We start from the raw sequence: 16,831 nt of genomic DNA, 5'->3' as shown, positions 1-16,831 counted from the left end.
ACGTGCCATCAAGCGATCACTCACGAACATGGGGAATACAGGGCAATCGTGACGGTGTGCACATCACACACTGTCATGATTCAGCAGGCTGCACGCACATCGAATGATTGCAGATTTCTTCTCAGCCTGGATAAACCCCTTTAAAATTGACTAAGACAGATGTAGCACATCAAAAAGTTCATATACTCACTTGTGGCAAAGGTGCCATTCTACGCAGTGTCATTAGTTAATGACAGTAAGCTCGTCAACTCAGCCCTTATTGATATTAGTAATTTCTCCTTGGAGACATGTGTTTGATTTCATGCACCTCCTGTCAATAGTTGTGTTTGAAATACCAGAACAGAACAATCTGAGGTAGCATTCACATAGATTTTGTCATGACTATAGCTTGGCTCCGACGGGATTAAGTCTGGTGGGAGGGGTCTGTGCGGTCGTGCCTCGTTTCGGGACTCTTGCCGCTTTATTATTGTGTGAAATCCTACGGAACGCCGCCAGTAATAGCTCTGCTCTGCAGTGTGCACCCTGGTGCTTGTTAGTTTTCTCTGATCTGTCCCACTACCCAGCCTACCGCTTTCTGACCTCCGTTCCCCTAGTTCTGTCCTCCCATCCTGTCTACCTGACCCCTGTCCCATTCTGTGTCTCAGCCTCCAACCCCTCCTCTGTACTTACCTGATTTCCCGGCCTCCGACCTCGGTTACTTCCCCTGACTACGGCTCTGCTCCCCTTCGGCTCCTGACGTGACTTCTTGGCTTCCGACCCCCTTGCTTTCACTTGACTACGGCTTGCTCACCCCCTTGGTTAGATGTGACATCCCGGTTTTGACTTTTGCTTGTGTGACCATCCTGAAACTCCTGCTAGCGATCTCTTGTGGGCTTTTTGTCTTACTGCACTTAGAGGTTTGATCTCTAAGTCCCTGCACCCCCAAGTAGAAGCTTAACATTGCCCCCAAGTAGAAGCTTAACATTGCCCCCAAGTAGAAGCTTAACATTGCCCCCAAGTATAAGCTTAACATTGCCCCCAAGTAGAAGCTTGACATTGGCCCCAAGTGGAAGCTTGACATTGACCCCAAGTGGAAGCTTGACATTGGCCCCAAGTGGAAGCCTTACATTGGCCCCAAGTGGAAGCTTGACATTGCCCCCAAGTGGAAGCTTGACATTGCCCCCAAGTGGAAGCTTAACATTGCCCCCAAGTAGAAGCTTGACATTGCCCCCAAGTAGAAGCTTAACATTGCCCCCAAGTAGAAGCTTGACATTGGCCCCAAGTGGAAGCTTGACATTGGCCCCAAGTGGAAGCTTGACATTGCCCCCAAGTGGAAGCCTGACATTGCCCCCAAGTGGAAGCTTGACATTGCCCCCAAGTGGAAGCCTGACATTGCCCCCAAGTGGAAGCTTGACATTGCCCCCAAGTGGAAGCTTGACATTGGCCCCAAGTGGAAGCTTGACATTGCCCCCAAGTGGAAGCCTGACATTGCCCCCAAGTGGAAGCTTGACATTGCCCCCAAGTGGAAGCCTGGCATTGGCCCCAAGTGGAAGCTTGACATTGCCCCCAAGTGGAAGCTTGACATTGCCCCCAAGTGGAAGCTTGACATTGGCCCCAAGTGGAAGCTTGACATTGGCCCCAAGTGGAAGCTTGACATTGGCCCCAAGTGGAAGCTTGACATTGGCCCCAAGTGGAAGCTTGACATTGGCCCCAAGTGGAAGCTTGACATTGGCCCCAAGTGGAAGCTTGACATTGGCCCCAAGTGGAAGCTTGACATTGCTCCAAGTGGAAGCTTGACATTCTTGATCATATAGTGAATATTATCAAGATATAGGACACAGATGGGATGGACAAGGAACAGATAAGATTAAAATAATTGTAACCATAATTCTAGATCTTACATTTTTATTACATTGGACCAATACACTTTGGACTGTGACAACCTTCTATTCCAAAGTTCTCATGGTTAGAGGGCGTGAAAGAAGTCCATCGACTGCTTTTGGTTGCCATAAGATTTCTTTGTTTACAAAACATGCTCCTCGCACTTCACTCTGTGCAATTCAATCTGATACTTTATTCTTCTCCTTTTACCCGATGTCAAAACGGTTTCCCACTGAATAATAATCTCTTGATTTCTAAAATACGTAAATCCTGCTTCTTTGACTTAAGCTGCATTTATCATTCTTAAAACGCTTGTGCCATGATTATCTTGCCGTGTAAACTGCGAGCAAAACGCTTGTTCATGGGGTGAAATGATCTTTTGTGCAGCGTAAAAGATTATTCTCTGAGGTCCATTTTCCTTAGTAAATAGGACTCTGGCAAGATGCACGGCAGCCTAGCCACTAAGCCATGTAGCTTGGATCGCTTAATGCACATCATTTACTTTCATCTTCCTGTGTAAACAGGTTATTAAATGACCACTAATCCGTAAAGATTTACCTATTGGCGGTTGTATCATGTCACTGGTCGGTCCACATAAACAAACACGTAAAGTGATCAATTATCTACGGTGGACAAACTAGACAATCCTTTAACGGGGAGCACTGAGCAGGTTTTTGCTACCCCATCTAAGAGCAGCATTATGTAGGGGCAGGGACCCTGATTGCAGCAATGTATCACTTTTGGAGCTGCTTGCTACAGTTTTGATAAAACCACTGTTTTATCTGCTGATCTACCAGTTCTCTGAATGAGGAGTTCTGTATAACTCCGCCCACACCACTGATTTAGATTTCTGTGCATAGGCAGAAAGCTGTCAATCAGTGGTCGGGTTATGCAAAGCTCATGGTTAGAACTGCAGTCTTGCAGGTTCAAATCCCACAAAGGACGATATCTTCCTGGAGTTTGTATGATCTCCCCGGCTTTGCGTGGGTTTCCTCTGGGTTCTCTGGTTTCCTCCCACACTCCAAAGACATGCGGATATGGAATCTAGATTGTGAGCCCCAATGGGGACAGTGATCATGTCTGTAAAGCGCTGAGGAATTAATAGAGCTATATAAGTGAGTAAAATAAACAAATATAGAGGACTCCATCGAAGCAGGTTTACTAGTCAAGTGATAAAACCACTGTTTTATTAGCAAGAAATTATTAAATCTACAGCAAGCAGCCTACTGAGTGACATCACTGGACTCAGGGACTCTGCTATGCTGGTCTCAGATTATGTCGCAAAAAAAAAAAAAACAGGTGATAGATTCTCTTTAATGGTCTAATCCCAACATGTAAATTGATCCACATAATAGGTGATAATCTTCTGATCAGCAGGAATCCCGAGGACAAGGCTTTAATATGCTCGATTTTCTAAAAGAATGCCAGAGATAGTTCTAAAGAGAATGAATAGAGTGGTGGGACGCATGTGAAGCCATTGCTCAAAGGATTCCCACTGATCAGAAAGTTGGCAATCACCTATCCTCAAGACAGAAATAAAAGACAAATTGGACATAATTTCACGCAAACCTCCCAAAAATGGGTAGTACAAATCTGTTGGCAACTTTCAAAAATAGTGTGTAAACAACTTTTTTTCAAGCATGTGATGCTCGTTCAAACTCACCTGTGACAAGAGGGCAATATGAAAATCACACCTGAAACCAGATAAAAAGGGAGAAGCTGACTCAATATTTGCATTGTGTTTCTGTGTGTGCCACACTAAGCACAGAGAACAGAAAAGAGAAGAGAATAGTCTGAGGACTTCAAAGCCAAAATTGTTGAAAAATATCAACTACTCAAGGTTACAAGTCCATCTCCAGGGATTTTGATGTTCCTTTGTCCACGGTGCACAACATAAATCAAAAAGTTCACAACCCATGGTACTGTAGCTAATCTCCCGAGACGTGGACGGCAGAGGAAAAAGTGACGAACGGTTGTAACGCAGGATACTCCAGATGGTGGATAAGCTTCTCCAATCAAGTTCCAAAGAAATTCAAGCTGTCCTGCAGGCTCAGGGTGTATCAGTGTCAGTGCAATCTATCTGTTGACATTTGAATGAAATTAAATACTATGGCAGGAGACCCAGGAGGACCCCACTGCTGACACAGACGTAAAGCTAGGCTGCAGTTTGCCAAAATGTACGCAAGTCAAAATCCTTCTGAGAAGGCATCTTGTGGACAGATGAGATCAAGATAGAACTTTTTGGTAAAGCAGATCATTCTACTGTTTACTGAACATGGAATGAGGCCTACAAAGAAAAGAACACAGTACTTATGGTCAAATATGGTGGAGGTTCAAAGAGGTTTTGTGCTTGTTTTCCTGACCCTGGCTGTGTCAAGCTAGTGGGAAATACCAAGCAAACGGCAAAAGGAAAGTGAAACCCTGCGTCTAGGGAAGAGGGAGATGGTGAACGCTGACCAAATCTACCACTGGCCTCTGGGGTCCCTCACCACCCTAGATAAGTTCTGCACCTATGCGCTGAGCCAGATACCTGACCCTAGGAAGACCCTAGAGTTGGGCCCTAGATAGGGAACAGAGGGTAAGAGCATTTTGTCAACCCCACTAAATACTAAAGAAGACACAGGGAGCACACATGGGAACAATGGATGAACAACTTCTCTCCAGATGCCTCAGGAAGACGTTCAGCAAAGAAATGCAACAATCTTACAGATGAGTACAAGCCACTTGCTTGCATCCAGAGCTTGTGAAGGAACTGGATATCACCAGAACAAGTCCAGGGAAAATAAGAGTATTTAAACCTAAGGGGAAAACCAGATGATCAGCAGCTGAAGGGAAGAAAAGCTCCGCTGGATAAAAACCCAGCAGAGGAAATTCCTAGAACACTGAATACTGACAGCAGACATAATAAAAAGTAAGGGAGCATTTTGCGTAGGGAAACGCTGTGACCTTCTATTGCCGGACACCACTGGACTGACTGTCAATTGTAACTCACCCGTAACAGGGTGCCTTGACAGTTTGCAAGGCATCATGAAATTTGAAGATTACCAAAAGATTTGGAATCGCACTGTAGTGCCCAGTGCCAATAACTGGGTTTGCGTCCTATGTCATGGGTCATCCAGCATGACAATGATCACAAACATGTATTAGAGAGGTCTGAAGTGGCAGTAATGAGTCCGGATCTAAATCTCATTGAACAACTGGTTAGAGATCTTAAAATTGCTGTTTTTGAGAAGGCGCCTTCAAATCTGAGAGACCTGGAGCAGATTGCAAAAAGAAGAGTCCAAAATTCCAGTTGAGATGTGTAAGAAGCTTGTTGATGGTTATAGGAAGTGATTGATTACAGTTTATTTCAAAGGGTGTGCTACTAAATACTAAGTTGAGGGTGCCAACTATTTTGTCCAGATCATTTTTGGAGTTTTGTGTGAAATTTTGTCCAATTTGCCTTTTTGTCCTCTTTTTTTTGTGTTGTTCCAACATACTCAAAGAAAGGAAATATTTATATAATAAATAATAATATGTGTAAATGCAATCATTTTCTGGGAGAAATACTTCATTTTCTGGAATAATTTCAAGGGTGGCAACACATTCGGTCATATAGTAAAAAGAACTCCGGCACTCATATATGGTGAAAAAATAATTTTTTGTTTATTTATTTCATATTCAGAATTTTATTTTTACGTTTCGGCTGATGCCTTCTTCATAAACTAGATGATGTATAAAAAAGTTCTAGGTAGAACGTCAGACGTGCTTGGTATCAATTTATATCTAATTGGAGCACAATATAGTGAAAGGCTCCTTAGAATTAAAGGCTCAGGTAACCTGGTAAATTTCAGATAATAGATATCTCTGATAGAGGTGATAATGAAGGCAATGTGCTGATATTTCCCAAGGGGAAGGTGATAATAACGCAGTATCACTATGATAGTGGCTTTATAGCCGGTGGTTAGCGGTGAAGTGTGCTAATTGAGCTCCAGTTAGATATAAATTAATACCAAGCACGTCTGACGTTCTTCCTAGAACTTTTCTATACATCATCTAGTTTATGAAGAAGGCATCAGCCGAAACGTAAAAATAAAATTCTGAATATGAAATAAACAAAAAATTCTTTTTTCACCATGAGTGCCGAAGTTCTTTTTACTATATGATACTTGTTTCTCCTGACCACCACTGAATCAGTGAGCCAGACCATTACTTGGACTGCTAAGGCCGGTTTCACACATCCGGCTTTTTGCCGGTTTGCCGGATCTGGCGCTCTCCCATACAGTGACTACAGTACAGTGACAGCGCAACAAGTGCCGGTCAAGTGCTGTCATGTGACCGGCGCATGTGACCCGGAAGTTACAGCGCTGTCACTGTACTGTATTGTCTGTACGGGAGAGCGCCGGATCCGGCAAACCGGCGAAAAGCCGGATGTGTGAAACCGGCCTAACACATTCGATCATGACTGTATACTGTATCTGCACTCCTTTCTGATACCAACAATTATACCATTATTATATATTATATATTAATTATAATTATATATTTCTGATACCAACACCGACTGAATGTGCTCCAAGCTTTAAAATAAGCTCAACTGTATATATTATTAGATAGACATGTCATACACTATTTTTACATGGCATTGTGGTCCTGTGCTTTTATTGAGCATTTTTTTCGCTTTGCTGAAAAACAGTATTTTACAGCAGCTGCTCTGATCAAACGTATGTCAGTGTGGATGACAACTTGAGACCCTCCCGTAGACTTAGTACGTGCAGCCAACCGCTCGGTGACTCTCTAACCACATACAAGCCTTTTACACATGTACCCTTCCCTTTAGGGCTTAACCACATAGAAATACAAGAGAAAGCTGAATAAATCTTGGCACACCTCAATTGATTCTCACAAATAGTATGTGCTTCTGATTGTAGAAAGTTTTCTTAGAAAAAAAAAAGTCTGTGAGAAAGTGTTCAGAGCAAGGCAAGACGCCTCATGAACATGTGTTCAGGGTACCACAGACTACAGCAGACTTCGGGGGGCTGCCATGTGTTACTGTGCCATAAAGCAGAAGCGCTTTCCCTGTGCTGTGGTTTCTTGCAGATGTATGAACCCATAAGCACAATTGTGTGGGGCTTTCATTACTTCCAGAGCAATTACTGTTACAAAAAAACCCAACAAATAATGAAAATATAATGGAATATTTTTAATAGAAATGATCCTCACCAGCGGCACAATCTGTGAATGTGAATATACACTATAATCGCCAATTTTTGGGACAATTACACATTACACCTCAAGGAGCTTTTAGGACATCACATTCTAAATCATATTAGAAGAAAAGCAAATCCACCGGATCCATTAATAAGACTTAAGGGGAACCTGTCAGCAGATTTGGGGCCTATAAGCTGTGGCCACCACCAGTGGGCTCTTATATACAGCATTCTAACATGCTGTATATAAGAGCCCAGGCCGCTATGTATAACGTAAAAATCACTGTATAATACTTCCCTTAATGGTCGCTGCGGTGGAGTTGGGTCATATAGGCGTCTCCGTTCTCCGGATGTCAGCGCCTCCTCTTTTGGCCAACTATGTCGTCCTTCTTTTGAAGCCGGGGTGCATGACGCGTCCTACGTCATCCACACTCGCCGGCATCGAGGTCCTCCGCAGGCGCACTTTGATCTACCCTGAGCAGGGCAGGTCAAAGTATTGATCGCGGGACTGGTGAGTGTGTATGACGTAGGACGTGTCATGCACACAGGCTTGAGAAGGAGGACGAAGATGACCGAAAGAGGAGGCACCGGCACCAGAGAAAGAGGACGCCCATATGGCCCAACTCCACAGCAGCGACCATTTTAGGGTAAGTATTATACAGTGATTTTTACGTTCTACACAGCGGCCTGGGCTCTTATATACAGCATCTTAGAATGCTGTATGTAAGAGCCCAGTGGTGGTGGCCGCAGCTTATAAGCCCCAAATCTGCTGACAGATTCCCTTTAACGAACCGTTGCTTGTCGAAATACATTGGAACGCTTGTCTTGTGTTCTTTTGTGGATGCCAATACTGCATACTTGTACTTTTAAAGTTTGTAATAGATGGATTTTTTATTCATCCCTGCCTGCGGTCCGCAGGATTTGCTTTTCTTCCAATTAGATTTCGCCTAACCCAGACCAGGAATATCTCGTATGGACATTGTGACACACTCCAGAACGTGGAAGTGGTGAGCTGGATGTTTGTGCATTTTTCTACACATTCTAGATCATACACATTATTATGGAGTTGTCCTCACTTTGCAGCTAAAACAGCTTTCACTCGTCTGGGAAGATGTTCTACAAAATTTTAGAAGTTTCTGCAAGATGTTTTGCCCCTTCATCCAGAGGAACCTTATTTGTGAAGTTAGAAACTGATGTTGAAGAGGTAATGGGTCTTAATTTCCATTCTAGGAGGGGTTGGTTGAGGTTGAGGCACTGGTGGACACAGACAGAAAAGGGCCCCCTTGCAAGAACGGTATATGGGTCCTTTGCAGCCCAAGAACTCCACAATTCCATCTGCTTTGGAGGTAGAAATGGGCACCCACTAGGTCTTAGACTCCTGTGTAGCCCACGAATGATATGTCTGCCTCTGGGTTGAGGTTGGGACTCTGTAAAGCCAGTCGTGTTCTTCCAAGTCATACTCACACAATTATGTTTTTCTGGACCTTGCTTCGAGAACAGAGGCACAGTCATAGGGAACAGTAAAGGGTCTTCTCCAAACTGTTGCCACAAAGTTAGATGCTACAATGGTCCAAAACATTTTGAGTCCTGAAGCATTCACTGGAGCTAAGAGGACAAGGCCTAACCCTGAAAAACTGGCCCATAACATGATCCCTTCTCCACCAAACTTTACAGCTGGCAGAATACAACCAGGCAGGTAATGTCCGCCTAACATTCACCAAACCGACTCGTCCATCAGATGCCATATGGAGAAACGTGGTCCATCACTCCACAGACCGCGGTTCCACTGCTCTCCAGTGGCGGCAACTTTACACTACTATGTCTGACATTTAGTATTGTGCTTGGTGATGTAAAGTTTGCATACAGCTGCTTGGCCATGGAACCCAGGACCTGAAGCTCAGTTATTTTAACTGATATTAATGCCTAAGGAAGTTTGGACTCTGCAGTTATTGAGTCAGCAGACCATTGGTAATTATATGTAATAGGCGCCTGAGCACTCGATGACCCCACGCTGTATCTTTATGTAGTTTGACATCTGTGTATGAGTTGCTGTGGTTTGTAAGCTCTCCCACCTTGCAACCATTTATTGAAAGTGACTTGTTACACTGGTGACCTGCTATCACACAACCATGCTGGATTTCATTGAGTTCTTCTAACGAACCATTTAATTATATTTTATAAGCAGAAATCCATAGTTCCTTCTTAAGAACTAACTAAATTGAAGATAATGACAAGGTATGGCTGGAAAAGTCCTTTTTCAAGCATTCTAAGTCTTCCTTTTGAAAGTGCAATTCCTCTAGGAGATTGGATATGAATTTGGTGTAGAGTAGATTCTTCTCGGAGTCTTTGTGAAGAGGCATCGTGGGCAATAAACTGAAAGAGTAAGAAAAAATGACAAATATAAGTTTCAATTAATCTATCCATACTGTGTAGTATGGAGCAAACAATTAAGGTAACTTTCATAGAAAAATTATAGTAAGTTATGATAAAACTGGACCATTGCGCTTTCTTGAATCTCTTAAAATTGGGCCCAGAGAGGTGCAGGTTTCATCATCATTACGGGAGTATTGCTTGCATATCTATGTACACTCATAGACCCCATGTCCTAGGAAGAGAGCCGAATCTCTCGCTCCTATTGATTTCTATTGGAGGCTTGGCTATTTGTAAGTTTGCAAATATCCCCGCAGAGCAAAGTGATAGGGCAATACTTTTTGCAACTACTACCATATGTAAAAAGAAAGCAAATTATTGCAATATTTTTGCAGCATGTTCTACAAAATGTCATTTAATTATAATTTTCAGAAAAATATATTCAAAAGTGGAAACAGAATATGGCTGCACTGCCCATTTGAGCATTTCTTAGAATGGGTGGCACAGCGGCTCAGTGGTTAGCACTGCAGTCTTGCAGCGCTGAGGTCCTGGGTTCAATTCCCACCAAAGACACCATCTGCAAGGAGTTTGTATGTTCTCCCCGTGTTTGCGTGGGTTTCCTCTGGGTACTCCGGTTTCCTCCCACACTCCAAAAACATACAGTTAGGGACCTTAGATTGTGAGCACTTTACATACATTGGACAGTGTTGCCAATGTATGTAAAGTGCTATGGAATTAATAGCGCTATATAAATGAATAAAATTATTATTATTATTATTAATTCAAACTTCTAATTTACCTAGTGGCAGTTCTAACAATGTGTGCGAAAAATATTCTATTAATTAAACCAATCAACTGCACTTAGGTGCCTAAATAAGGGACATGCCAGTATAGAGAACTATACATGCCTATGGGTAAAGGAAATCTAATCAGTAGGTTTCTGTTATTTAATCCGAGAGCTTGATTCCAGCAATGTGTCACTTAGGGGTACTTCTCACATAGCGAGATCGCTGCTGAGTCACGGTTTTTGTGACGCAGCAGTGACCTCATTAGCGATCTCGCTGTGTGTGACACTGAGCAGTGATCTGGCCCCTGCTGTGAGATCGCTGCTCGTTACACACAGCGCTGGTTCATTTTTTGGATGTTGCTCTCCCGCTGTGAAGCACACATCACTGTGTGTGACAGCGAGAGAGCAACGATCTGAATGTGCAGGGAGCCGGCTTCTGGCAGCCTGCGGTAAGCCGTAAGCAAGGTAAATATCGGGTAACCAAGCGAAGCCCTTTGCTTAGTGACCAGATATTTACCTTGGTTACTAGCGTCCGCCGCGCTCAGGCTGCCAGTGCCGGCTCCCTTTACTCGTAGCTGCAGTACACATCGGGTAAATAAGCAAAGCAGTTTGCTTATTAACCCAATATGTACTCTGGCTAGGAGTGCAGGGAGCCAGCGCTAAGCGGTGTGCGCTAGTAACCAAGGTAAATATCGGGTAACCAAGTGCTTGGTTACCAGATATTTACCTTAGTTACCAAGCGCAGCATCGCTTCCACGCATCGCTGCTGGCTGGAGGCTGGTCACTGGTCGCTGGTGAGATCTGCCTAATTGACAGCTCACCAGCTACCATATAGCGACGCAGCAGCAATCCTGACCAGGTCAGATCGCTGGTGGGATCGCTGGAGCGTCGCTAAAGTGTGACGGTACCCTTACTGTAGTTTCAATACAATCAATGTTTTATCAGCAGGAGATTATCACTATAGGACTAAGTGTCCTGTGCTAGACAGTCCAGTGAATCTGTACAACTCCGCCCCCACTACTGATTGGCAGCTTGCTGACAATGTACGCAGGAAGTTGCCAATTAGTGGTAGGATGGGGTTATACACAGCTCAGCATACTGAGCACTGCTATATCCACAGCAAAGAAAACAGAACTTTTATCAAAATTGCACCAAGCAGTCCAGTAATGATACATAACCAGAATCAGGTTGTCTGCCCTACATCAGATTCCATTTAAAAAAACATGGTGACAGATTCTCTTTGAAACAATCACTAGCTGTTCCTTCAAGTCAAGTTGGCAGTGCTTCAGTGGGGACTAGTCCTGGTCACGTAACGTTTTTGGGTGGCATACCCACTCAGCTTTGATTGGCATGTAAAACTGTGTTGAACAGTGCATCAGTCATACCTAACCAACCATGCTAGTAGTGAGGAGACCATAATGTTTAAGACTCATTATTTAGCCATTATCATGTTTACCTACCCTTCAGCATAATTTTATACATCAGTTTAGGAGTTTATATTGTACTGGCCGGTTCCCTTTAAATAGTCTTTTACTAAATTTGGCCATTTGGCTAAGGGTACTTTCACACTTGCGTTTATTTCCTTCCGTTACAATCCGCCCTTTTGGAAAACAGCGGAATCCGTTAACGGATTCCGCTGTTTCCCATAGACTTGTATGGGTGACGGATTGTACCAAAAGGACCTGCGTTGCTTCCGCTGTGCGACGCTCCGTTGCTTCCGCCCAGCGGGAGGAACGCAGCATGTAACGTTATTTTGAGCAGCGGAATCCTCTGGATTCCACTGCACATGCTCTTTTTTTTTTTTTTTTTTTTAAAATGAAACTTTATTTTGGCTCGCGGTGGCTGAACGTTCAGCTGAGCGCCCAGCCGTCGGCAAGCGACAGCGCTCAGCTGAGCGACCGGCCACCGGCATGCCCGGCCGCCGGCAAGTCACAGCGCTCAGCTGAGCGCCCGCCCGCCGGCATGCCCGGGCGCCGGCAAGTGACAGCGCTCAGCTGAGCGCCCGCCCGCTGGCATGCCCGGCCGCCGGCAAGTGACAGCGCTCAGCTGAGCGCCCGCCCGCTGGCATGCCCGGCCGCCGGCAAGTGACAGCGCTCAGCTGAGCGCCCGCCCGCAGGCATGCCCGGGCGCCGGCAAGTGACAGCGCTCAGCTGATCACCCGGCGGCCGGCTGCAGGGAGCGATCAGCTGATCACCCGGCGGCCGGCTGCAGGGAGCGATCAGCTGATCACCCGGCGGCCGGCTGCAGGGAGCGATTAGCTGATCATCCGGCGGCCGGCTGCAGGGAGCGATCAGCTGATCACCCGGCGGCCGGCTGCAGGGAGCGATCAGCTGATCACCCGGCGGCCGGCTACTGGGAACGATCAGCTGATCACCCGGCGGCCGGCTACTGGGAACGATCAGCTGATCACCCGGCGGCCGGCTGCAGGGAGCGATCAGCTGATCACCCGGCAGCCGGCTACTGGGAACGATCAGCTGATCACCCGGCGGCCGGCTACTGGGAGCGATCAGCTGATCACCCGGCGGCCGGCTACTGGGAACGATCAGCTGATCACCCGGCGGCCGGCTACTGGGAGCGATCAGCTGATCGTTTACAATAGTCTGCCGCTGGTAAAACTGTAAAAAAAAAAAAATCAAAACGAATTGCGTTGTTTTGCAGCATCCGTTGCATCCGTTGTGCCACTATATGCAACACATCCGTTGCATCCGTTATACAACGCAATGCAATGGATACCGTTCAACGCAAGTGTGAAAGTACCCTAAGGCCTCTTTCACACATCAGTGTTTTTGCATCAGTCACAATCCGTCGTAGATTGTGGTAAAACTGATGCGACGGATCCTGTAAAAAAAAAAAAAAAATGGATAGAGAGTAAAAGACGCTCAGTTAGTAAAAGATGGATCAGTCACTGGCAGGGCTGTATTTTGCCTTCGTGCTGCCCTAGGCACTTTAAGTGGTCGCGCCCCTTAGTGACAACGTAACACTGAGTTTTCGCACACGACATCTGTTTAAGGCAGATCTACTCTGTAAAACACTTGAAAAAGTATCAATGAGAAACGAAGGGCACTAACCCCCCCCCCCCCCAATGGGGATCACCACGGGCACATCAAAACATAGCAGGAGTATAAAATATTCCCACCACACCGTCCCCACTTATATACTGTGACTGTCACACTGCCCCTAATAAACTACACACTGCCCTCCATTATAAATTATACCCACCACACCTTCCTCAATTATGAAATATGATCTGCACATTGACCTCACATCATGCTGCCCCCTCCTCACAATGTCCCATGCATGCTGCCCCCTCCTCACAATGTCCCATGCATGCTGCCCCCTCCTCCCAATGTCCCATGCATGCTGCCCCCTCCTCCCAATGTCCCATGCATGCTGCCCCCTCCTCCCAATGTCCCATGCATGCTGCCCCTTCCTCACAGTGTCTCATGCATGCTGCCCCCTCATCACAATGTCCCATGCATGCTGCCCCCTCCTCACAATGTCCCATGCATGCTGCCCCCTCCTCAGTGTCCCATGCATGCTGCTCCCTCCTCACAATGTCCCATGCATGCTGCCCCCTCCTCACAATGTCCCATGCATGCTGCCCCCTCCTCACAATGTCCCATGCATGCTGCCCCCTCCTCACAGTGCCCCATGCATGCTGCTCCCTCCTCACAATGTCCCATGCATGCTGTCCCCCCTCACAATGTCCCATGCATGTTGCCCCTCCTCCCAATATCCCATGCATGCTGCTCCCTCCTCAGAGTTTCCCATGCATGCTGCCCCCTCCTCACAATGTCCCATGCGTGCTGCCCCTCCTCACAATGTCCCATGCGTGCTGCCCCCTCCTCACAATGTCCAATGCATGCTGCCCCCTCCTCACAATGTCCCATGCATGCTTCCCCCTCCTCACAATGTCCCATGCATGCTTCCCCGTCCTCACAATGTCCCATGCATGCTGCCCCCTCCTCACAATGTCCCATGCATGCTGCCCCTCTCCATGAGCTCCTAATGCTGCCTTCCTCTTTTTCATAATGACACCTCCATGCTGCCCCATTCATCATACTAAGACCACTACACTAACGCTTACGCTGAGACACCCCTCCCACACACACACACACACACACACACACACACACACTACCCCACTCTTGATATTGACTCTCCTACATTGCTCCACTCCATACTGGGCCCACACATGCTGCCCCTTCTCCATAATGAGCTCCCAATGCAGCCCCCCTCTCATTCTGAGTCCTTACACTCCCCCGCCATCGATTTTGTCATTGCACTATCCCTCAACCCTTGTCCTCTGTCTCTAGGATTGGCCCCTCTCTCCCATTCCCCCAGCAGCAGCCGCTCTCCCCCGCCTTCACCAGCAGCCTCTCCCCCAGCATCAGCCTCTCTCCCCCCAGCCCCCCCAGCATCAACCTCTCTCCCCCCAGCGTCCCCCAGCTTCAGCCTCTCTCCCCCCAGCCTCCCCCAGCTTCAGCCTCTCTCCCCCAGCTTCCCCCAGCATCAGCCTCTCTCCGCCAGCTTCCCCCAGCATCAGCCTCTCTCCGCCAGCTTCCCCCAGCATCAGCCTCTCTCCGCCAGCTTCCCCCAGCATCAGCCTCTCTGCCCCCAGCTTCCCCCAGCATCAGCCTCTCTGCCCCCAGCATCAGCCTCTCTTCTCCCAGGCTCCCCCAGCATCAGCCTCACTCCTCCCAGCCTCCCCCAGCATCAACCCCCCCAGCATCAGCCTCCACCCTCCCAGCCTCCCCCAGCATCAGCCTCCCCCCTCCCACAGCATCAGCCTCTCTCCCCCCAGCATCAACCTCTCTCCCCCCAGCGTCCCCCAGCTTCAGCCTCTCTCCCCCCAGCCTCCCCCAGCTTCAGCCTCTCTCCCCCCAGCCTCCCCCAGCTTCAGCCTCTCTCCCCCAGCTTCCCCCAGCATCAGCCTCTCTCCCCCAGCTTCCCCCAGCATCAGCCTCTCTCCCCAGCTTCCCCCAGCATCAGCCTCTCTCCCCTAGCTTCCCCCAGCATCAGCCTCTCTCCCCCAGCTTCCCCCAGCATCAGCCTCTCTTCTCCCAGCCTCCCCCAGCATCAGCCTCACTCCTCCCAGCCTCCCCCAGCATCAGCCCCCCCAGCATCAGCCTCCACCCTCCCAGCATAAGCCTCCCCCCTCCCAGCCTCCCCCAGCATCAGCATCAGCCTCCCTCCTCCCAGCCTCCCCCAGCCTCAGCCTCCCCCAGCATCAGCCTCCCCCCTCCTAGCCTCCCTCAGCATCAGCCTCCATCAGCATCAGCCTCCCTCCTCCCAGCCTCCCCCAGCATCAGCCTCCCCCAGCATCAGCCTCCCCCCTCCTAGCCTCCCCCAGCATCAGCCTCTCTCCTCCCAGTCTCCCCCAGCATCAGCCTCCCTCAGCATCAGCCTCTCCCAGCATCAGCCTCCCTTGGCATCAGCCTCCCTCCTCCCAGCCTCCCCCAGCATCAGCCTCTCTCCTCCCAGCCTCCCCCCTCCCAGCCTCCCTCAGCATCAGCCTCCCTCCTCCCAGCCTCCCCCAGCATCAGCCTCCCTCCTCCCAGCCTCCCCCAGCATCATCCTCCCCCAGAACCAGCCTCCCCCAGCATCAGCCTCTCTCCTCCCAGCCTCCCCCAGCATCAGCCTCCCTCAGCATTAGCGTCCCTCAGCATCAGCCTCCCCCCTCCTAGCCTCCCCCAGCATCAGCCTCTCTCCTTCCAGCCTCCCCCAGCATCAGCCTCCCTCAGCATCAGCCTCTCTCCTCCGAGCCTCCCGCAGCATCAGCCTCTCCCTGCATCACCCTCCCTCAGCATCAGCCTCTTTCCTCCCAGCCTCCCTCAGCATCAGCCTCTCTCCTCCAAGCCTCCCTCAGCATCAGCCTCTTCCAGCATCAGCCTCCCTCAGCATCAGCCTCTTTCCTCCCAGCCTCCCCCAGCATCAGCCTCTCTCCTCCCAGCCTCCCCCCTCCCAGCCTCCCTCAGCATCAGCCTCCCTCCTCCCAGCCTCCCCCAGCATCAGCCTCCCTCCTCCCAGCCTCCCCCAGCATCAGCCTCCCCCAGCACCAGCCTCCCCCAGCATCAGACTCTCTCCTCCCAGCCTCCCCCAGCATCAGCCTCCCTCAGCATCAGCCTCCCTCCTCCCAGCCTCCCCCAGCATCAGCCTCCCCCCTCCTAGCCGCCCCCAGCATCAGCCTCTCTCCTCCCAGCCTCCCCCAGCATCAGCCTCCCTCAGCATCAGCCTCTCTCCTCCGAGCCTCCTGCAGCATCAGCCTCTCTCCTCCCAGCCTCTCCCAGCATCAGCCTCTCTCCTCCCAGCATCAGCCTCCCCCCTCCCAGCCTCCCCCAGCATCATACTCTCTCCTCCCAGCCTCCCCCAGTATCAGCTTCTCTTCCCCAAAGTCTCCCCCAGTACCAGCCTCTCCCCTCCCACCCCATACGCAGATCTCCAGTCTGCATTAGAGACAACCCCACGCTCCTTATGAATCTTAAGCTCTGCGAGCACTTACCTGCTCCAGGGCCCGCCGTCATCTTCCTGGCTCACGTGAGAATACTCTTCTGACACCGGCTTCCATCGCGGCGTCTTCTGCGGCGTCCTGCTGTGAGCTCTGCATGTGAAATCCACACAGCAT

The 16,831-nt window shown here is 48.8% G+C and overlaps 1 protein-coding gene across 1 annotated transcript in view; it reads right to left on the bottom strand.

Annotated features, from left to right (window-relative positions):
• Positions 1–7,754: 7,754 nt before the first annotated feature.
• The window catches only part of RPAP2 (RNA polymerase II associated protein 2), a 156,314-nt gene continuing 147,237 nt past the window's right edge, over positions 7,755–16,831 (bottom strand). The window contains exon 8 of the mRNA XM_075322130.1: positions 7,755–9,422. Coding sequence (XP_075178245.1) covers positions 9,263–9,422 — 160 coding nt within the window. The 3' untranslated portion in view covers positions 7,755–9,262. The remainder of the gene's footprint in view (positions 9,423–16,831) is intronic.

Source organism: Anomaloglossus baeobatrachus, chromosome 8 (genome assembly GCF_048569485.1).
Source record: "Anomaloglossus baeobatrachus isolate aAnoBae1 chromosome 8, aAnoBae1.hap1, whole genome shotgun sequence".
In the NCBI taxonomy this organism is placed as follows: Eukaryota; Metazoa; Chordata; class Amphibia; order Anura; family Aromobatidae; genus Anomaloglossus; species Anomaloglossus baeobatrachus.
Note: the sequence above shows the minus strand (reverse complement) of the source record. Positions and strands in the feature narration are given on the sequence as shown.